The sequence below is a fragment of the Bemisia tabaci genome, chromosome 2 (genome assembly GCF_918797505.1).
Source record: "Bemisia tabaci chromosome 2, PGI_BMITA_v3".
Taxonomy (NCBI): domain Eukaryota; kingdom Metazoa; phylum Arthropoda; class Insecta; order Hemiptera; family Aleyrodidae; genus Bemisia; species Bemisia tabaci.
In genome coordinates this window covers 70,157,833-70,182,171 of record NC_092794.1, presented here as the reverse complement: position 1 = coordinate 70,182,171, position 24,339 = coordinate 70,157,833, and the positions used below count along the sequence as shown (strand labels likewise).

The window sequence follows — 24,339 nt, the reverse complement described above, 5'->3', positions numbered from 1 at the left end:
GTTCAGCAGCGGTCGGCGTGAAACGGATAGCGCCTACAAGACTGTCGGAATACTTCACGCATTGCGCCAAACACGGTGCGGTCTGCGTGGCGCGGCGGCGGAAGTTAAAATCATTAATCCACATTTATGTTTGTTCTTTCATAATTTTTTCGTTCATTTCTTATGAAGGGAAGGCCTTGTCCACACAGAGATAGGTTTACGAAACTTAACTTTGCGCAAAGTTCCGTGAACTTTGCTAGTAGTGTTGACAGGGCTTTCCCAAAAAATGTGTTCAACACGAGTAAACGCGTCTTACGCACCCCTCCCCCGCTGACAAGTTCATTTGATGGTTTTTATTGATGTTTCAAGACGAATGAGAAGGGGGCGGCAAAATACAGGCGGCCATGGGCGGAGTAGGTAAATCCGGCCCTGGGTTGTACCACACAACTTGTGTGCTCCTATTAGATAAAAAAAACAAATGATTAAAATTTAATAAAAATCGGGTTGGTCGAGTACTAGTCCATGCAAGATTTTGCATGGAATGAGCTGGATGATGAGATATTTTTTTTATTTTTGCCACCTTCGAAGCCCACCTTCGGCTGGACGCCCCAGCTTCGGTCTTGCAGACCTTGGTTTCCGGAATCAGGATGAAAAGTTATGTCGATTTTAAAAAAATCGCCCATTTCCAAATGAGATACCAAATTAACACCGACCTTCCGGTCTATGCATCGAGGCCATTTTTGGCCGCTTTTCTACGGTAAATAATTTTAACAAACCGCACCCGCGTATGTTTTGTTTTAGGATCTATAAGTTTCATAAATGAGGCTTAAATTACATGACGGATTACTTAATGCCTCTAATGTCGAATAGAGGTCAAAACAGCTACAGTCAAAAAATGAACTTTGGTTCTTAGAAACTTTTTTAAGTGAGGTGGCAGCGTTTAAAAACTTTTTCACGAGGGACGTTTATTTGCGGCTAAAAAAATTTATTGGGGAAAGGGAGAGTTTTCTGACCCTACAAAATGACAGCAAATCACTGCGATTCGATAGATATGCCGGAGATAATTTGTAGGGTTGAGTTAAAAAATCCTTTCCAAAGTTATATGGACTGCGTTTAGCAGAAAGGAACCAAGCCACATTAGTTATCGCCAAAAACTGGGGAATTTATTTTTTTTTTACATGAGAACGTCTAAGCGAAATTCTTTGTCAATTTTAGGAATTTGCTTCTTACTATGCATAAAATTCACTGAGATTTGCACAAAAATTTGCCCAACCGTTTTTATGTAAAAAATTAAATTGCTCAATTAAATTTGGCAATAGCTGATGTGGCTTGATTCTTTTCTGCTTAAAGCGGTCCATATTACATCAGAAGTTTCACTGACCTAATATCAGAGATTTGATTGTTAATTCAGGTCAACCAATGTAGTACTCTTTTATCATAACGTCCAACGCTATTCAATATTAATTTTTATCAGCAGCAACTGAACTTAATGTTCCTCGTAGCCAAACTTCACCCCCGAGTGCGCGAATCCAGGTTTATGTTTACTTTACTATGATGCTCGTGGATTGAACTGACCACAGCAATAAGGAACTTGTCAGACAAATCAGGAAGAAAGGGTGAAATTAGGAACCCTTACATCGAACTTTCTTGACCTACTTCCAAAGTTCACTGCGGCGTGCGTGTTGTGCGCTACTAGGGACCGCTCGTAGAAGGGTAGGCAGAACTGCAATGGACCTTGGATATCGGCTGTTGCATGGTTGAGTTTAAAAATCATTCTGGCGGATACGACAACGCAAGATAGAAATTCCCATTTTTCCAGCTGTCGGCATCTATTGAAGGCGCGACGTGTCTTAACTGACGAGAAAATTAAGGGATTTGGCATTAACGTGAATAGGAGAGGTAATATCTCTGTGGAAATTTGGCAACATCGAGTGGCGTGTTTTTAACCGTCGCCGGGGTAAAACGAGCCAGTTGCGTGCGAACCTCTGAAAATCCGGACGACTTGATTTCTTCCTTTTTTTTGCATAATATCTTGACGGTATATACTTGTGTGCGGCGGTTGCCTATTAGCGTTTTTTTAGGGCGCAGTATAACGTGTCTCTCGTGGAGAGCTTTTCCTGTTTTATGGTAATTTTCTGCACTAGAACTAACCAGGAAAGCGGCTATGGGCGAAATTCCAAACTTTGAGCTTAAATGAGGACATAAAATTGAATACTCGTCGCTATCGCATTTGAGACACTTTCCGACGTTGAAAGCCACGTTGAGTCAATATTATTAAACATTTTTTATTTTTCAATCAAAGTAATTTATATAAAATAAAATATGGACGAAATTCAAATCCATCATCATTTTCTAAAGCCCTCCGTCTCGTTGCACATAAGAAGTAGTCATATTATTTACACACTGTGGAGAAGAAAGCCCCCAAACTGTATGAAATATGGATATGGTGTTAATTTGAATATAATCTGACTGTAGAACATACCGAGTGAATCATGGCGTCTCGCATGAAACCATTAGTGAAATGATCTATTTCCACCATTATTTAAATTAAACGCCAAATTGGGTAATACAAGGAATGAGCCTACAATCGTAGCTAGGACTTCATATATATCTGCATGATAGAATTTTTTTTTCTGGAGTTTATCACTGTCATGGTAGAAACGTCGTTGCAATCCCATTTAGAAAATGATTTTGTGGGATCCATTTAACTTTCCGATGCTCAAAAAATTTTCACGAAAGTTAAATTTGGTCAATATTTGATATTTGTCAGCATTTTTGAGGACCTCCGTCAATTAAGCGTGCACTCCGAGACTTTATACCCACAACTTAATATTTTTTTGTGCAAAAGTAAAATGGGGAAAAATTATAGAAACAATGCATTTTCAATTAGGTTGAATCGCAATATAATGATCTAGTATTCTGTTGAAATAATAAAGTTGTGTTCGTTCGATTTGCCTTCAAATCTGGATGATACCTCACACCCACTGCAACGTTGAAATGGTCGCACGCCGGTAAATTTAAATGCTCGGTCACTTCTCTCGCGCGGAAAATGAACTATACGTGTTCTTTTTCGCATTACTGGTTGAAAATGCCTGCTATTTTATGTGATTTATAGCATTTTCATAATGCATCAAAATCCATAATTTTCATGCCAAGTATGTAGACTATGCTTGTGTTCAACAACTGCGAGTATTTTTTAAGCGCGCAGAAAATTTATCGCCGAAGACCACAATTATTGTAGCCTTGATTCTGGGTCCGTCTCTAAATATTTTTTTTACCCGTGTCATGTTCTCGTTGATTTTATTAATGACAAACAACGCAAGTGTACAATATCGATGGCTAAAGTGCGAGACCACGTACATCTTTTAGCGACACCGCAGATTTCCTGTCGTACTTCATTGTTTCATTGGAGAACCAATCATCGTAATTCCTTGATTTTTCTCCTCTGCTAGTGGACGATTCTGTAATAACTCCAAGCTATGAAGTTAGCTTGTCTTTCCTCGAACAAATAAAATAGGGGCTGACATTTTTAAACACCGCAATTAAGATACGCGGTTTTGCACTTTGGCCATCGATATGTCAGGTACATTTAATTGTACAAATGAAGGAATTATTGCATGAAGCTGTTAAGTGACATCATCAGGAAATTAACTTTACGTGATTTTGCTCATACGACCAACCGTACATTAAGATTTTCCTGGCTCTCTTACATACAGTTAAAAACGGGCGTTTTCTTTACGCGGTTTTAAAGGAATATTTGCTTGGAGCTTCTGTGGACTGTCTCGCATAGAGGCTAATGAGATATTTTCTGCAGGAGGCTGATCTTCGTTGGGGGGGGGGGGGGGGTGGAAAATTTGTCTATCACAAATTTTGTGTTTTAGCCATCTATGCCCTTTCAATAAAATTGGAGTGTACGGAAATTTCTCAAATGGACTACATTTTGCAATTTGGAATTATAAATTCTAGCCCGGCTTAGAAACGACGCATGTCGACGGTGAAACTACCAAACCACGTATCTCGGTTTGCGACGTCGCAGACTTCCTGCCATACTTTATTTTTTAAATGGAAAACTACTTGACGTCCAGTCTTGAAAATTTCTGTGATTTTTCCTCTTCGCGCAGAGAAAATTCTGTGAAAATTTCAAGGAATGATATTGATTTGGTCAACTTCAAAAAATAAAATGTGAGCGTAAATTTTTAAACACCGCAAACGAGATACGTGGTTTGGTAGTTTCACCGTCGATGTGCCATGAGTTTCCCTGTGCATATAAGTGTTTTTCAAGTTGAGCCAGAATGTATAGTTCCAAATTGCGAAATGCAGTCCAAATATCTAACTAACACTACCTTCATAATAAGCGGCCACGTTGACGTCTTTGAATTGTCATCTAAAATTGGACTTCATTTTGCAATTTGGAACTATAAATTCTGGCTCCCGTGGAAAAACACTTATGTGCATAGGGAAACTAATGGCACATACGCAGTTTTTAAACCGGACTAGAATTTATAGTTCCAAATTGCAAAATGTAGTCCAATTATTTAGTACAAACATGAAACTTGGAATTGACGAATTGTTTCCTTTTCTCTCTTGTTTGCAGCATCCAATATATGGACGGCGCTAGCCTCGTGATGGGCACTCAAAACAAGCCGAAATCAACCCGAATATCAAACATGGGGCTTCCATTTAGACGCTACTCAATGCCAGAGACTGTGATGCGAAAGTACTCGCTGAAACGACAGCGCTCCGTTCAATCACCGACCGAGTTCGGTATCCCCGGGACCAAAGACCAAGGCTGCCAAACGGACTTCAGCGTGTTCACACCAGACAGCGCCACCACCCTCCCGCTCCCCAAAAAATCCACTCGGCTCGGCACCATCTCGGAGAAGATGATGATGCGCTGCAGCCGATGCAACCGCTCCTCCGAGAGACGACATTCCTACAGCTGCAAGTACAACATAGTCTGTTCCAAATGCAAGCAGACCTGGCGCAAGACCTCACTCCCGGTCTCCATCGTTTCAGTCTCGAAAGGCGGCGAGACCCTGCGCAAGACCAGCGACATCTGTCGGGCACCCAATAAACCACTCTTCCAGTCCGGCAGTAGCCCGGAGAACAAGATCCAGTTCGACATAGGAAAGATCATCGAAAGGTCCTCGGATTTCGAAAGTGACGTCAGTCGAGATGGAGACTCTTTTCGGTTTCCGGACGAGCCGAATATCGAGTCCGAGTTGAGCCGCTTGGAGTCAACCCAAGGCGAGAACAGATTAGAGAATCCCGACTCCGAAGTCGAGACCACCACTGAGCGGACGACGAACAAAATGTTCGAGGACCGGATATTGAAGATGCTAGACACGTACTGCCCGCACATGCAGTGTACCTTGAACATGTTCATGGGGTCGAAAAGACCGCACTCCGAGGGTTCGCAGAGGAGTCAGACCAGCAGCGACGTGAAGAGACCGAAATCCGCGACGGCGAGACTTTCCAGCGCCATGGATGACATCCCGGCCAGGATGCCTGCAGACGCTGACTCAGGGCTGAGTAACGGGGACATTTTAAATTTAGAAAACGGCAAGAGCTCAGGGACGCAAAACATCCTAATAATCGATCATGACAACATCAGCAGCACGGAAAACACCCCGGGAGCACGACTCGGGAGTGCGATAGTTGCCACGGCAGCTGTCCGAAATGCTGTAGTCAGGATTTCAGCGACGCACCGCACACTTACTCCTGCTGTTGCACGAGTCCCGACACCACGATCGAGATGAAGACCTCCTCCGGGTTAACCTCGAGCTCGGGGACTCTGGACCAGACCGTGAGCGATCTCTCTCGATCGACCCAAGACTCGACTCTCAGCGTCACGTCGCTCACACCCGAGAACCAAAGACTGAAAACGACCTCGCCTCTTCCGATCGTCCTGTCCTCGGAGTGCATACTCCTCACCCCTATCGTGCCGGAGCAAGAGGACCTGAACACGACGGGAAGCACCCAGATCGAGGAAACGGCGATCGAGACGAGCGACGGGCCGTTCCCCACCGTCATCAACTCGGAGACAACCCTGATCGAGCCCCTAGAGAAGGGTTATATTTCCAAGAAAGAAATGCATAATTACAGTGTTCATTTTCTCGATTCGGGTCATAGCGACTCCTCGGAGGAAATCAAAAAAGTTAAAAAATCTCAAAGAGTCAGAATAGCGAATGATACCGAGTCGCTTGTGGTGAATGGACACCGAGGAGAGACGTTCGAGGTAACTCCTACGACAGACATCCATAAAACGCAGGTTGATGAAAACGGAAACGACAGCATTGTTGGACTGGAGAAGGACTCGAGAACGAATCAATTCCCGAGAGATAGGAGGAAATCGTTGTGCCCTGGCAACATGAAAAACGAAGAGGAATCAGACGGCGAAAAAGAAAAGATAGACAAGTCAACGTTGATAATTCATGAAACGGTAGGAGAATCAGATACCAGTTTAGACGCGCCTGCCGATCAAGTTCCTACATTCTGCGGCACGGATCATGTTAACACGGATGCGACCCGGAAGACAAGCGATGATGTCGAGCTGGTGTTGAAAAGATCCAGTCAAGATTCGGAGAGAGAGCTTTCGAGTAGGAAAGTCGACATGTCCACGCAATTTCCCGCCGACGATGGAGTCGACGACGAATTCTCAAAGAGTGCCAAAACCCGGGGACCGGAGCGGCGGAAGAGTCGACGCGAGAAGAGAGACGCAAAACTGGCCGAGATCAGTGATATGGTTGACGAGCTGGAACTTAGAGAGGTGCCGATTAGCTCCATCTCCACGACTACTTACTACGAAGGATTGGACGAATTTTTAGTTCCGCGCTACTGTGCTGCGCCACGCTCAGTGTCCATGCTCGTCAACACCTCGAGCGAGTATTCGAGTGATAGTGATCTGAGCTTCGCCGATAGTTTGGAAGATCGCCTCTCCCCGGTCCCGGAACGTCGCCCCAGCGAGTTCACTCGTTACGATAACAGGCTTGTCCGCGGAGAGGTGGCTGAGATACACGCCGAATGCAAACACAAACGACGTATGCGTAAATGCTACGCGTATTTCGTCACTCTCTCCGGAGAGCAGACCAACATTGCTGTTACCACCATGCCCGAATCCATACGAAATAGACTCATCATGAAGGAAAAGCAGATTAGATACCTTTGTCGTCGGAAGCACTCAAGTCGGAAGGTTTATTGTAGAAGAGGCTCCCACAGGTTGTGCAGTAAGCATAGGGGCAAGCAAAAGCATACGCAAACATCACCTATGAATAGTGCCCCTGCTGAGCAGGCCGCGCCAGAAACCAATAACAAGGCAACTGTGAGTGCAAGTGTGCAGACGTCTGAAATCGTGGCCGACAAAAAAGAAAGTACTAAGGAAAAGGAGGATAAGGTTCAAAACTATGATCGAATAATGATTGGATTCTGCTCAAGCAACACACAGACTAGCATCTACTACTCGCAGGACGTTACAACCATGAAGAAAACTGGGGATACGAACGATCGGACCGTGACGAATGGCGCGGACATTCGGACGAAAGCTCAAAACGTATGCCAAAGCAATTCAAAGCTCGCGAAGCAAGATGCTGACATAGACGAAAGGATTTGTCAAATTCTACTCGCAGGATTGAAGGAACAGGAGAACGGGCACATGGTTTTTGTGGAGGAGACGCAAACATATTACAGCAAGTCGAATGTTAAAAAGATTTCTACCTCTGCGCAAACAACAGACGGTGTGAAGGATTCGGCCACTCTAACGGACCTGACTTATGACTGCCAAAAAAGCGATAGAGCTCCCGGTAAAGGAAACGAATCAGGTGGCAAGGAGAAGCTAACCGCGCTTCAAAAGTCAGAGGAAACGCTGGAAAAGCTACAAAAGATCAACGAGAGTCTGCGAAAAGAGATTCAGGACACGAAACTGCGCTGTAATCAGGGAACGCAAGTTAATTTTGACAAAGTGTCGAAAACTGTAGAACCCGAAACCCACGGGGACAGTTACGGTAGTCTGCTGAATCATTCCAGTAATTTCAAGCAAGCTAGTTTCGCAGAACATCGCCGTCCGCGACAGTTGGAACCGTCGCGAAATCCCCAGCCCCCGACAAAACTCCAACCTCCCAAATCCAACTCACGGTTACCATCGAAGGGTTCCCAAAAACGATCGAGTAATCTGTTGGGGTCTAAATTTCGGCAAAAATTCGAAGCCATCCCGGAGGAGAAAAGTAGCGGATCGTTAGAGTCGACCGAAGACTCCGCGGAAGCAACACCTCGCGAAAGCTCCGAGTACTTAAACCTGAACTACATCAGGAATAAGAATAACCTCAGACACGGGGACGATATCAGAAAACCCAGGAACAGAAATGATGCCCGAAACGGGAACGATACGAGAGTCGGAAACGACGGTCATTCTGGAACTGATTTCAGAGCCAGAAGCGAAGGCAGATACGGGAGTGAGGCCAAGAATGGGAACGACCTCAGAAGCGGGACCGGATTGAGGTTAAGAATGGGGATGATCCCAGGAACGGAAACGGCAGTGAGGCTAGGAATGGGAATGATCTGAGGAATGGAACTAAGAGTGAGGCCAGGAACATTCACGACGTCAAGATCTGCCGATCAGCGACGGATTGCCGGTTGACGCAGGACGCGTTTCTGAGCGAGTCGCGACGTCACACGGTCGGCAACGTCGTCATGACGGAGCCGCTCATTTACGAGCGGAGCATGGAACGACGGAGGAACACGTATCATGGACCCGTGAGCGTGAGCGAACACACGCTCAATACGGAACACGTTAAAAGAGCGGGGAATTTGAATGTGGGTGTATCGCGGCGCACCGGGCAGATCATCGGGAAACGGACGAGTATGATGGTGGGTCGCTTCGAGCGCGTCAACGGAGAGATCAAGAGTGGAGACGCCAAGAGGGACCTGGACAAGTACAAAGGACGCGCAGCCCTCGAGGCAGACGAACAGGAAGAGCTTTTGACACTGTCGAGAGGGTGGATCAACTTCTATCTCTTGCGCGGGGATAGTCAGGAAGTTACCGCCGAGAACGGGATGCATGAGGAAGGTGAGTGAGTACCTAAATAAACTTCAACTCCTACTCCTGCGTCAGAGATCCTTGACTAGCAAATGTATTTTATGCATAAAATAAATGATATTCTCAATGGAAGCAAAATAACCATTGATTAATCACATGATCACCTCAACTTTTGGAGAAAAAGCTCAGACTTTCTCCTAAAAATCGGGAAGAAGAGGATGACAACGTCATACTTCTCGGTTTATGTTAGAGGCTGCACGTTGATTATTTCAGACTTACGATATTTACTTAACTTCACAGATGGTAACACTTGTTTAAAAATAAAAAATGAAAAATACGCATCTTCGGCTTACCATTTTATTATTACTTTGATTATGCATGAAATTGTGCATGCGATTACCATTCATAGTAACTCACGGAGAAAAAAAACTTCCTGCATGGGACCTGAAGTTGAGGTCATGCAGATCTTCGAAGTTTTTAGATCGCGCATCCGAAAAGTTGAGGTCCACATGCCGAAGTTCGGGTCAAACATCTGAGGTACTCCGGTATTTACCCGAGGGTTCAGATCACACATCTGCAGTACTTCGGTATACACCGGTATACACATCTGAAGTACTTCGGTGTACACCCCGGAGTACTTCAGATGTTTGACCCGAACTTAGGCAGCTGGACCTCAAGTTTTTGGTTGGGTGATTCGAAAACCTCAAACATACATAAGACCTCAACTTCGAGTCCTTCGCACAAAGTTTTTTCCCGCGTTAATTGTACGGAATTTCTTTCCAGTGTTCGTGCGGACCCCGAACGCATCTCCCGCAGACCTCGTGGACCAGCAAACTCAAAACTCCGGTCGATCCCCCGAGGATGAGCTGGGACAATACACGGTGCACATCCACGCGGCCCCCGAGTCCTTGCGAGGCAACGTCAAGTTCCCGGGGGTGGGCCTGGGTCCTCCCGCCGGGCGGAACCATCACTCGCCGCCGGACGAGATCAGCCTGCCGGAGATCTCGAGCCCTCCGCATTCGACGCCGTCCTCGGCGGCCTCCCGGAGCCCCTTGCAGCCCCAGCGAGTGGATCCACAGACGTTACCCTCACTCGCTCTCAACGGTCGAAAGCCTCGCAGGTCTCGCAGCGGTGCGCCCAGTGCCGCCGACGCGAGGTACGATGCCGATCTATCGCCTCCCACCTCGCCAAAATCCATCATGAGTCGTAAGTCATCCCGTAAAGAGTCGTTCATTCTTTACGCTACGAACTTTTGGAGGTGGAGGGGGGGGGGATGAGCTGCGTCTATACGGAGAAAAAAAACTTCGTGCGTGGGACCCGAAGTTTAGGTCATATGGATCTCTGAAGTTTTCGGATTGAGCATCTGAACACTTAAGGTCTAGCTGCCGAAGTTCAGGTCTGACATCTGAAACTTCAGTTCTTACATCTGAAGTACTTCAGATGCGAGAACCGAAGTTTTTCGGATGTGAAAACCGAAGTACTTCAGATGTAAGAACTGAAGTTTCAGGTGTGTGATCCGAACCTCGACAGCTAGACTTTAAGTGTTCAGATGCTCAATCTGAAAACTTCAGAGATCCATATGACCTAAACTTCGGGTCCCACGCACGAGGTTTTTTCTCCGTGTACAAGCGTAACGAGTGCGTGATTTGAGATCATTGCGTGACGTCTCACAGAAGTCATTACCAAAAACAATAATGTGCAGCATTATCATCGGGAATGTCAAGAATAAGTTGGGTGGATCTACGTGCTGGTTTGGCTGCTCCGACAGCTAAGTTTACAATCCCAGGATGTAAATTCAACTAGGCACAGAGGGAGTCAAGCCAGTGTCTATATTTACCAGACACATTTCTTACTTTCGGGATTCTATTGTAGCGGATAATGCTTGCCGGTGCCAAAATAGAAATTTTCTTTAAATTTGGACTTATCATGGTTTTTATACACAAACTATATATATTTTCGGTCAAAAAATTTAAGAGGAGATAAGGTGTATGAAGGAAAGTGTCATAAATTTGTAGGAAAGATTCAGTCCCTCATCATGGTGCATGATAAGGGAAGAGGAGGATCTGAAATTCCATTTGGAAATGTAGCGTAATTTATGGATGGCTCTTGAAGAATAAACGAGCATCTCCAGATGGTGAAACTGAAAAAAATACGAGTCTCATTTTCCGGATTCACTTCATTTTTTTATTTTGAAAGGAGCTCAATCGACATTTTTACGCGCAATTCCTAGAAAAGTAAAGTGAGATAACTTTCTTTTCAAATAAAAACCATCGGTTTTCTTGCATTGGACTTAAAGCTAACGGATATTTTGCGACACGTGTTTGCAAGTTTCATTATCAGTATACCATCCACAGGATACTAATCTATTCTTCGAAATAAAACGAAAACAAATTAAAAATGAATAAATGAACCGATTATTTGAATTCAAAGACTCTGATTTCATTGTGCATTTGATTCAAATGAACGAAAGATCATCAGATTGAATTTGTGGGCAGTTCAAAATCAAGTAAGGTATTTACAAATTAATAATTTAGTTCATTCTATCGAAAAACCTGATCCACGAGTCAAACCAGTCACATTTTTGCCTCTATAAATTGAAAAAGAAAAACAATACTACAATATATTATTACTGTACATTTATGCATGTACGCTTTGTAAACAGCTATAAAAGGAAAACAAGAATATACCCAGTCAGTTTTCCTCGAGGAAAATAGAGATTGACTACCAAGTTGGCCGCCTGAAGCCGTACACTACGGCATACAGCCATTGATTTAATCCTGTATGACGTCTCATTTTGCTCATGACTATTATTCGAAATTGTTCTGTCAGTGTCACAGAGGAGCGTGACACTCTGGTCGACTGACCTACAGGGACAGTTATTTCCAAACACCACCCAATACTTACTGATTTAAGTTGCTTGGCATTTTCTCGGTGATAGCTCACAGAAAATTAATCGGCAGAAAGAGAGACGGAACAAACTACACCCCAGCACAATCGTCTCCCGTCGAGAGAAGTCCTTTGGAGCGAATAAATTATGTAGTACAGATTTGTAAGTTGTATTCTTGTAGCATGCTTCGAAGCAATTTTTATTTCATCAAATTTTTAATGGAGTAATAAGTAAATCATTATTTTTAGGTTCCGGAGAGCTGGCGTGTTCTGAGCAATCGATAACCTCCTCCAGCTGTGGCTCAGAAAGTCCTAAATTCCTCGCCGATAAAAGGTGGAGTAACCATCGACATAGAGCAGATTTGAGCTCTAGCTCTAGTGGTAAGTCATTAAGGCTTTAGATTCGAGTTTGTATTTTGTCTTCCATATCAAATATTATAAGTAAATCCTGATTCCAAACTGACCGTAAAATTAAGAAAAATAGGCCGGACCTCATTCCTAACTGAACGTAACTAAACTTCGCCGTAATTCGCTCATTGATTAAAATTCAATTTTCTCATTTTATTTGAACGCAGAGAAATATTCGATAATGTAGACTTTAACAATGAAATGAGGTAGTCATTTTTACTCCAATGCCGCCCTCAATGGTGGAATGGTAAAAATTGTATCGTCTTTGGATCACGTGTAAAGAACACATACTTCAATTGCGGCGTCTCAGAATTTTTATCTCTCTACACTTTTTTATTTCCTCTCGATTAAAACCAGCAACAATTTTTATGATATTCTCAGGGCACTGCTCTGATGAGTATGATGTAAAAGAACAATGAAAAGATAAACACACACCTACAAAATTTTAAATGATCAGAAAAAGTGGCCTTTGCCAAAAGAGGGGGAACATTACGTCGTCTTGTGGGGATTTGTGGGTGGGGGAGGGCGGTAACTATTACTTCTATAAAAAAGTTTCCGCTAAGAGCGGATTTACCGCACGGAGAGAAACGTGGATTTTAAAGTCTCTTTTTAATTATTCCTTCATACAGTTGAAGAGAGGTATTGTAATACAATGTTTCCGAAGAAATTTCATCACTAGAAAGTAACTGTGAAGAACTGCGCGCATGCCAGATTCTAACGAGGACTATATAAGATATCGCACACGTATGAAACTTTTAAGCAACACCAAACAATCAAGTCACGTTACCTCCAATGCAATATGGATACATAAATTATTTAACTCGATAGGCTCTCAGCTCCAGTACTCAAATACGATGTTTAATTGTTACGTTTCAGCAAATAGTTGGACTGTGACAGTTGCTGGCAATCAAGAGGCGAATACAGACGTCGAAATGAAATTAGCTTTCAGTCATTCCCAGGATAGGCAAAAATCGGTCGGCTCGTCCAGTCAGCAGTGGACCTTGACGGTGAACAGCAAAGGAAGTAAGTTGGATTTAACTCGAAGGTACCCAATTATGCACAGTGTTTACATAAACTTCACGAGCGAGAGTGGTTAATCAAAATAATTTGCAACATTTTCGTTAAAAAAAAAAATAAAAAAAAAAAAAAAAAAAAAAAAAAAAACATGAATAGTTAGAAACCGTATCGAGACATAAACTGTCGCGTTAAGGTAGAACGCCGTTTGATATCTCTACTCATAATTTATTTTTAGTCAATTTTATTTTTTAAAAAAAGCTATACACAGTTTTTTTTATAGAAGTTTTCGAAAAATCTCCGGCATGATTTGAAATAAAATCACAAAAAATTTTGACGCGATATTTTCGTTCGTTCTGTTTTCTTTTATAAACCAAAATTAATTTTACGCGAATCAAGTTTCAGAATCGCTGCATTGTTTGAACGGTGCCGAAGCGTTGCAATTATGATACTTATTTACACTTTCATTATGGTAAAAACCGGGCAGGGACCGTCAAAAGAAATGACGCGTGGTCCTAGTTGTGCGGCGATTTTTTAGCGTCGCGCAAGCCAAGGAAGGGAGCGCGGTTGAGTGTCGAGTCGTCTTCACAGTGTGATGCGCCATCAATTCAGTTAGCGGCAGTGTGCCTATACCAGTAGTCGAATAGTTATCGCAAATAATGCTCGCATTGCATTTGTTGCAATGCGAGCAGTATTCATGCAGTCTTGTAGGCGCTAATATGCGTTTGAAGCCGACCGCACTGCTTGGCGCAATGCGCGAAGTATTCCTACAGTCTTGCAGGCGCCAATATGAGTTTAACACCGACCGCACCGTGTTCGGCGCGATCATTTGAACTCGCGTTAGGCTAATCACGGCATGGAACAATGGGGCTTAAAAGGCCCATGTTGTGTTTCGACGCCGCATGCGCAGTCCAACGTTGCCTCCCGGTAAAATATGTTTTCTGAGAAAAGTTAGGAAAGTTTTCTATGTTCGCTTTTTTAGATTAAATGGACCATTAAACAAGTTACGAATTTAGGCCCTCTGATACTTGATTCTTCAACAGAATTTCACTCATAACATGATTCGCGCAACGAAAACTACTGAAATCAACTTCTAGCTCAGATATTAACGTTTTTATTGTACATTTGTTACGGGAACTTTGAATTGCCCGGTCACAAGTTTTTACTTCACGATGTTGCCGTTTACTTTTTGTGCTTTTAAATCCAACAATTACGGTTTTTTATTTCAGAACGAGATAGGAGTATAGAGAAACACCGGGATGAAACTTTCCAATGTCTTCCGGACTTAGATGCCCATCATCATCATCACCATCACCATCATCAAATGCATAAAAAAGTAAGTTGCCAATTCTTCGCAGTCCAATCTGATGATTAGATACGAGGAGAACACGTCTAAAATGACTGAATAAAGCAGAAAGGGATATGCATATTTTGAAATTCGATCACTCATGTTGATGCTTGAAAAATGTGTAGTTAATAGAGGTTGTCTGTAACCACAAACTTTTCCATTAAGTTAAGAGTAAAGGCAAGTATATTCATCAAAATTACTGTTGCTTTGTTTACAATATCTGTTGACTTTACAACATTACCTTTAAAGTTTCAATTCGAATAGATCTGTAACATCACATACCTAACTTTATCTCTTCATTTTATTGTTCCGGCTTGGCAAAGAAAATAGAAAGAAAGAGTAACAGTCCATGTATTTACTAATTTTTCTGACACACAAGTAGTTTAAGGTTCCTACGAACTTTGATTCATTTTTGTGACAGTGCTTCTGAAAGTGTGGATCACAGTTTGATTCAGCCATTTTCGAAAAAGAAATGAGTAAAGAGGAGATTCAACAAGTGGTTAACTGAAAAATAGACTGTCTTGTGCAGGGTTGGAAACACAAAGAGCAAACCACACCATCGGCAGAGCAACTCGCACTTCTCTGGCCAGCTGTCCAGGAAATAATTGAAAAGAATGCCATGTTTCAAAACCCAGGCGGGTAAGTTTTTATTATCTTATTTTAAAACATAAAAAAAGCTATCTCTCAAGCTGTTCATTTTATACAAACTCAGATGAAATTATATTTAAAAGGATACGACCCCCAACTACTTAAAATTTACTTCCTCTAGATCGTTGACTGAATTCCTGTTTCAATTCCTTTTTTTAACTTTAACAAGAAAATCATTGCCCACCTGGCCCCGCCTCTGGGTTCCTGTCGTGCTCACATGAATGACCCGACGCACAGCGGATCAATTCAATTGGAGAGGTTGGACAAGACGTGGAAACTTTAAAAGCTGATAAATCCGTTTATACAAACTTTTGAGGTTCTAAAAGTGGTTCCATCGGTTTTCTCGTGAAATTTTCTTTGAGAAGCACTCATTCAAAATTGAAATGTGACGAAATAAACATCAAAATTTGCAAATTTAGTCAAAAATTTCACGTCCGACCGCTCTAATTGACTCGGTCCACTGTGCGACGCAGAACACGAGGCCCACCGCCTTTGAAACCCTGCGTGGCTGGATCAAAGCATTTATAACTTAATTACTCTCGATTTTTCAAACGGAGCGGTTATGATCTTGAAGAACGGTCGCTATTCGAGCGCGGCTCCTTGTCTCTCTTCGTCCTGGAGTGGCGCCAAAATCCCTCTCAATATCCCTCCTCCCTCAGTGACGCCAGATCAGGCTGCAGATATTTTTTTCCACCGGTGCTGGCACCTGAAAAACCCCTCCGAAAATTTTACTAATTCGAATAGGTGTCCCCAGTTGCGCTGGTTACAGAATCACGTTTTGATGATTTAAGCTCATATATTAGCAAAAAATAACAAGTTCTGCACGAATACCTAATTTCGTCGCTCCTGTGTCATAAGGACGAATTTCGATTCCCATGAGAGCCCTGCTCCCCATACGACTCTATGCTTTCTGGGGGTCATGTGGAAATTGGAATTAATGTAGTTCCTATGTATAAAGACAAAAATACTGTTTCACAGAAAGATTGTAAGAAGCCATAGTGACTCCCCATTTTTTTTTTTTTTTTTTTTTTTTTTAAATTTAGACGCTACTTAAGATAAGCTGCATTATTGTTGCAAACGAGATATGGAGGGGTGAAATTGTCTGTACTGTTAAAAATTTTGGGGGTGAAATTCTGTGCCGGAGCCTATATGTCGTCCAAAACCCCGAGTGATAAGAGTACGGAGCGGAGTCTATGCTCCTCACGGAGTGACTTACATTATTACAAAGCAGAGTCTGCTCCTTTTGCGGAGTGAATTTCACTTCAAATTCATATCACTCGGAGTATTTTGGCGCTATTTAGACTCCAGTACCGAATTTCATACTTTCGTTTTTAACAGTGTGTAACTCGGCAACCCTGTCAAAGATTCCAGCAAACATTTCAATTACACACCGCATTGCACTGCACGTGTTCCAGGAGGCCGTCCTACCTTGAACCAGGAATACCAGTGGCGTGGCGTGCTTTGCGATGTATCGATTGATCCGCCAATTAAACCTATGGAAAAGGATCGATACAGGGGGTGTTTGCAACGAACACTTCAATAATCGATCCTTTACCACAGCTTCAAATGGGGAGATATCGATAATCGATCATTAACGCCTCGCCGCTGAGGAATACTTGCTCTATTTCTGCCAGTGCGCCACCACATTACCCCTGTAAACGCTTACAAACGTATAGGTGACCGGGCAATCATTCCGAGCCAATTATGATTCTGAACTGAGAAGATGAAAACGGAAGCTCAGAAATGAACTCTGAAAAACTGCTGCCCAATGGGCTTTTAATTTTTTATGTTGTCCGCTATATTTACTTACAAGAGGTAAGGGAGGAAGGAAAACTACCTTCAAGGAGTTGGTTCGTTGTATACCGTTAAAAATTGAGGAGTGAAATTCGGTGCCGAAGTCTATATATAACAAGAAAAATAATAAAATAGTGGGGGGGGGGAATGCTAAAATTACAAAAATAACCGCTGGACGTTTCGGCTGGCGACTCAAACCATTATCAACTGCTCAAAAAAATACACACTAAAATATGGCTGAAAGAAAACCACTGCATTAGGACTTATCTACATATATGTAGGGCTGGCAAACCCCGCGTGATATTAATGCGAAATAATATTAACACCATAAAAGCGTATTACACACCGCAAAAAGAGTAGATTCAACACTGTAATAGTGTACCTGAGTCACTCAGTAAGGAGAATAGTTTCCGCTTCCCTTTCATACCACTCGGGGTTTTTGGGCGCTACACAGACTCCGGCACGGAATTTCACTCCAAAATTTTTTTACAGTGCGTATTTAACTTTCTCAGAAAAATGATTACTCTTTGAAAAAAAGCAATGACACTTCAGTTAGAATATACAGGATAGAGGAACAACAAAAATTGAAGGCATTATGACTGGCTTCTCTCAACTTATATTCGTCTGTAACGATAAACAATGGGACGCGCTTGCTACGGCGCCTTGATACAACTATACAACCTCGACGGATGTCCGTATTGCGTTCAAAAAATTGAAGGCGTTTTGACTTCCTACGCATAATACCTGTAGTTGATTCGATCGACAAACGCGTTGGTCGGCGGTGACGGGGACTTGATGCAACTATTTAAGCTTGTTGGATGTCCGTATCGGTCCGACTGAAGTGCGAAACCACGTATCTCCATTGCGGTGTTTCAAAATTTCCGTTCTTAATTCATCTCTTCCATGAGAAACAATCCAAATTTACGACTTTAAATTTTGAACCAAATCTTCTGCTATCGAATACGAGAAATCATGGAGAATTTAACTTTAAGGTTGACCAGCTTCTCGAAAGAAAAATAAACTTTCTAAGGAAGTCTGCAACGTCGCAAATGGAGAAACGTCGTCTCTCATTTTGCCCAAAAATATGTATGTATAAAATTGAAGGCATTATGACTGGCCTCTCTCAACTTATATTCGTCTGTAACGATAAACAATGGGACGCGCTTGCTACGGCGCCTTGATACAACTATACAACCTCGACGGATGTCCGTATTGCGTTCAAAAAATTGAAGGCGTTTTGACTTCCTACGCATAATACCTGTAGTTGATTCGATCGACAAACGCGTTGGTCGGCGGTGACGGGGACTTGATGCAACTATTTAAGCTTGTTGGATGTCCGTATCGGTCCGACTGAAGTGCGAAACCACGTATCTCCATTGCGGTGTTTCAAAATTTCCGTTCTTAATTCATCCCTTCCATGAGAAACAATCCAAATTTACGACTTTAAATTTTGAACCAAATCTTCTGCTATCGAATACGAGAAATCATGGAGAATTTAACTTTAAGGTTGACCAGCTTCTCGAAAGAAAAATAAACTTTCTAAGGAAGTCATGCAACGTCGCAAATGGAGAAACGTCGTCTCTCATTTTGCCCATAATCCAGGCGCCTGGTAAGTCTACCTGGAATTTTGGGTAAACGTCGATTTTTTTGGCTTACTTTATGTTTTTTGGGTCGCTGAATCCGAATCTGAAGTTTCCTACCGCGTACCTGGTGAGCATTTTCCGCCATTTTGAAAAAATGGCCTAAAAGGCCTTTTTTTGCGGTTTTTTGATATAGCGGCTACGCATGAGAAAAAGTCCTAGATTTAGTTAATGTTTTGAATAGCTGACATGATTTGGAAATAAAATGGTTTATAAATATTCTAGGTTTGCTCAAAAATTGAGGAACCTCGGATCTCGGAACTTTGGAACGCTTCGGAACTTGGCTGACCGCGGCGAGCCGGATCGTGCGTTGACAGGTGCACCGCGAAAACGTGAATGGGCGCGATGTTCACGACGCTGTATCTTCCTCAATTTTCAAGCAAACCTAGCATATGTATACATCATTTTATTCCAAATCATGTCAGCTATTCAAAACATTAACTAAATCTAGGACTTTTTCTCAGGCGTAGCCGCTATATAAAAAAAACCTCAACAAAAAGGCCTTTTTAGGCCATTTTTTCAAAATGGCGGGAAATGCTCACCAGATATGCGGTAGGAAACTTCAGATTTGGATTCAGCGACCCAAAAAACGTAAAGTAAGCCAAAAAAATAGCTGTGTACCCGAAATTCCAGGTAGCCTCATTTTTAGCTACCAACGCGCCTGGACTGCATTTAAACTGCGAATCGAGGTCAATGATAGAACTTTGATTTGAAAAAAGAAAAAAATAACTAGTGAAACCTGAAATTTTTCCAAAGTCACCAATTCATTAAGCATGTGTAAGAGAAATCGAAAAGTGTAAAAATGGGGGGGGGGGGGGGGCTGTAATTGACTTCCATAAAGTACAAAGCTATTACACGCACGCTAGCAGCAACTTGATCGCAAAACCATGGGGATTTAGAGCTGAAAGAAACCTCCTTCAAACCGCAGGATAGGCAAAATATACTACTTAAAACGCATAAACAATATTCCACTACCTAATTCATACACAACGAGATGAACAATCTTGTTTGGAAGTGAGGTACCCTGGCACTGAAAAAAAAGTTTTACTTTTTGTCGCGATTTTAAACGTTCACATATAACAAGTCTGATGACATAAAGTATTAATTTTATCAAGATAGCGGCACTGTCTTAATGTAAGGAAAAGGAATTGTCTTGTATTAAATAAACGCGTAATCCTGGCAAATGAATGATCGAGACAATGATTCCTCGCAATAGCTATTTCGTTGGCGAAAAGAAATAGTGATATTGTTGTAATTTCATGATTATTAGTCGAACTTGCTCAGCTATTTCCTACATTAAATTCGAAATTCTTCGCCAGTTAGTTACTTTGGTCTGTTTGTTTCTTTTTTTGTAAACTCACAATGGAACAAATTTACATAGTCATTTACAGACTGTCTTAGTCTTTAAAAATTTGTTTTTATCATGAAACAAGAAACAATCAAATTTAATCATTGGTCTCACTGAGATTTTAGCATGCCGAATACAGGGCCGGATTTAGGGGGTGGCCACATGGGCGGCGAACCATGGCGGCAAATTTTGCAATTTCTTAAATGTAAGTGTAAAGAAAAATCGGATTCAGAAAAATCAAATTACAAACGAGAAAAGTTGACAAAATCTCTCAATTCCTGAGAGTATATCACTAATTTTGTCGTCTTTTTGTAATGGAATAGACAGCACCTTTAATTAGTCGAGTTAAGACCAAGAGAGAAATCGAACACGGAATTTGGCCTGGAACGGCGCGGCGCAGATACATGCCGATGATGACGAGAACTTGAGATGAAAAGGAGAAACCCTCGGCGCGGCGTGGCGGTCGGCATGTAACACATATTAGCGCCTACAAGACTGCATGAATACTTCACGCATTACGTCAAACACAGTGCGTGCAGCAGCGGTCGGCATGAAACGCATAGCGCATACAAGACTTTAGGAATACTTCACGCGTTTCGCCAAACACAATGCGGTCAGTGCGGCGGCGGCGCGGCAGCGGAAGTTAAAATTATTAAACCACACACATTAATGTTCGTTCTTTCATAATATTTACATTCATTTCATATAAATGGAAGGCCTTGTCCACACAGAGATAGGTTAACAGAACTTAACTTTCGCGCCAAATTCCGTGAACTTTTTCTTTCTTTTCCCCCTTTTTTCACTTCAAGTATCCCACGAGGGATAATCCTGCGCTTTACCACCCCTAGAGCCCCACCCCCCTCCATTCCTCAAGCCAGCTCCAGGTAACCGTTGTTTGAGACCATCATGCTCGAGTCACCTTGCCGAGAATCGAACCCAGAACCTCCCGATCATACAACCACCACACCACAGGAGGCCGAATTTTTGCTGTCAGTGTTGACAGGCTTTCGCAAAAAATGTGTCCAACACGAGTAAACGCGTCTTATGCACCCCTCCCCCTCCGGCACGTTCACTTGATGGTTTTTGATTGATGTTTCAAAACGAATGAGAAGGGGGTGGCAAGATACAGGCGGCCCATGGGTGGTAAGTAAGTAAATCCGGCCCTGTGCCGAAAGGTTTCAGGAGAAGTTGAATATGTTTGTTTGTTTGTTTGTTTGTTGTGTTTGTTTGTTTGTTTGTTTGTTCGTGTGTTTGCTCCTTGCACACTGGTAGAGGGTCTCGCGTCTGAATCTAATGTCATTTTTCCAGTTGCCAACCTTAACGTTTATGTGCTTTGTGCAACTTTTTAATTATTTTCTATTATAGTTTCGTTGCATTGTTTTAAGGTTGAACGCACCGTGGACACCGAAGAAAGACGAAGACGTGGAGTCGAAGTTGTCGGTGACCGGCTGGGCGATAACTCCCGAGAAGAAACCGCGAGTTCCAACCCAAAGCGAACGAGACTTGACCAGGACACACTGCTCTCGTCATATGAAACAACGTCAGTTCAGTTTTGCTTAATTAGAGATTTGCGCCTGTATTATGCTCAAAATAGTCAATCTTATTTTAATTCACTGCTATCGGATTTCATATTCAGAATGTGCCAGGATTCTTGTTGGATGGTTCAGGATCGATTCTACACTCAAAAAGAGGACTCCAGCTTAGGGACCTTATTCATGTGGTTTATTAATCTGCCGTGCTAAGGAAGAACGACGTATGAGCCTCCAGCCGTTGCCAAGTTTCCTTTGAGAAATTACGAATTTATCGGGAAAGTTTTAAATATTTTTCATCCAACGTTCTGGACAATTTTGTACGTAATTTAATCTAAATATCTGAAAATTTCAAGGAAAAACATTCATAACTTTCTCCAAAAATGCATATTTTATCAGAGGAAATTTGGCAACTCTCGAATGTTCATACGGCGTTCTTCCTTAGGTCGGCAGTAATCAGCTCCTTCCTTGAGGTGCAATTTTTTTGTCAAGTATTTATTGGATGCAGAAACAGCGTTTGAAGGTATCATTTAATTTTTGGCTCCTTTGCAAATTCAGCCATCTAAATGTATTCTTCAACACGCAATGGACCCTTCATCTTCGAAGAATACGATAAAAAAGCTGAATGTCTGTTCAGGTGTCGGTAAGCCAAGACCCAGAGCTAGTAGACAAAATTTAGAAGCTGAAATCGACGAAACTTGCAGCAATATTTGGGCACATATCCTGAATATTTCAAATCCAAATAGCTCATGAGCCTTTACTTTAACAATTTCTCTCTAGGTTGATCATCAATTGAGGGAGAACATGATTGAATCGTTTTTCGTTGGAGCGTTTCTCGAAATAACGTTCTACCGGAAACAATGACCCAGCTCTGAATCCCCTTCGAAAATGTTATAACGAGATAAGACCGTAGTTCATTTGCATGTGAAAAATATCTTGGGCCACACCGAAAGCAATCAAAGAATTGTAAAAATTATTAGCTTGTTGAATGAGAGACTTAAATGTCGAGGAACTGGACCAACCGCAGCTATAAAGAATGGAGTATACATTTTGAAATTGAGAACTTCAATTTCTGGTCCAGTTTAGAAACAACCATATCGCTTTGGTATGTAACATTAGTTTGCCTATACTATAATTACATACAAGTGTTTTTATGGATGAACCGAAAATTGTAGCTCCTCATAACATAGTCCAAATGGCAATATGTCTGCTTTGCGATCTCTACAAATTAAAATTCCTCCCGAGCTGTGGTAATATTTCCGCAGTATGGTAGCAGTCACGGTTGCTTTGGCTATTGCCATACAGTGGCTTACGATTTTTTAATCAGCCAATAGTTTTTCGTCACTATGATATTTTTCAGATTAAGAATTTTGGTGAAAATATTATAGAGTTATTCGAAATAAAGAATTGAATTTTGCCTGAAATAGAACGCCACGGATCGAAAGCTGACACGTGCTGGGTCCACGGGAACGATGCTATCGCACTGAAAAATAAAGTCCGTAAAATTACCATCTTTCTTGGTTATATGCCTAATGATACACTTTTCTCTAAAATTTAATCGTATTTGATAGAGAAAAAGGAAGAATCAAGGGAAATGTATCTTTAGGACAGCTAGTAATTTTCTGTAGTGCTTTCTGTTTTTGAAATATTAATTCCTCTGAAATTTTGCAAAGTGTCGTAAAATTGAAATTGCCTCGAAGGAGGTTTAAAAATATAATCAAAAGTGTTAAAAAATTTATTGGCGGATCAACTATCGAATCGTGTTTACCTCCAAAAAGAAGTATTCTTTATTTGATGGTCAACCGTAGGAAGCGTTATTGTAGGCAGCCACGTGATGTGAGAGGAGTCATAGTATTATATACTATAAAACTCAGCTTGTATAGAGTTATTTATATACATACGTGGTATTTACATGAGGTAAAAGAAATAAACAAAAACTTGTAAATAATGCTATTTTCTCTAGTGCCGTCCATAATGTTATTCAAGATAGCGGAAAAGTAACACTTTTTAAGTAGGTAATTGATTTGTTGTTCTTTGTTAACTAAACTATTAATTTTTATTTATGAAAATCAGACCAATTTTTAATTTTATACTGACTCATGATATGAAATAAAACGGAATAAGGAAAACTAATTCATATAAGTGTTTTTGATGTATCCACTTGCAGTTGTTGTATTATCAAGTGATGCCAAAATGTTCTCCCGTGTCCTAATAAGTTTCCTCCTAGCTCGACGGTAATTCTTAACATCGAGACGGACATTGGAGAGCAGCCTTGTTAAGCTGTCTCTTTACCGGACAAGGTTAAACTCAGTGGCGTTTCTTAAAATTTGGAAACACTGATTTTCTTTCATTCAAATGTATGCAAAACAATATATTCTTTTTGAGACAGCTTAACTCGCCTAAAATCGATATTTTTAATGGATTTAAATGGAAGAAAAACAATGATGCCAATTTGCAAAATTGCCCCTGATTAAACCGCCAGACTGCAAGAGCGTGTTCTGTGGGTCAAAATAAGTCTTATTCCAGCGAGATTTCTTTCAAAAGTGCTTCTTAGAGGGGCTACCGTTTCCCGCTACAACCCCCAAAAGTTCTGGGAAATAAATTGTTTTCGAGCATTTTGGCAACAGTGTTTGCCCCGAATTTCATAAAAATTAGGTGAGCACGTCATGCGATACGCCCAATTTATTGGTGGCATTCGAAAAATCGAAGTCTCA

At 41.9% G+C, this 24,339-nt stretch overlaps 1 protein-coding gene across 1 annotated transcript; it reads left to right on the top strand.

Moving 5' to 3' along the window:
• Window positions 1–590: 590 nt before the first annotated feature.
• On the top strand, window positions 591–23,758 carry LOC109041878 (uncharacterized). Its single transcript, XM_019058381.2, is given in 10 exon segments — window positions 591–2,106; window positions 4,574–5,714; window positions 5,717–8,534; window positions 8,537–9,040; window positions 9,794–10,216; window positions 12,146–12,277; window positions 13,181–13,327; window positions 14,548–14,654; window positions 15,196–15,305; window positions 21,482–23,758. Coding segments are annotated over 9 exon segments (5,526 nt in total). The 5' UTR covers window positions 591–2,106; window positions 4,574–4,604; the 3' UTR covers window positions 21,657–23,758.
• Window positions 23,759–24,339: the final 581 nt, after the last annotated feature.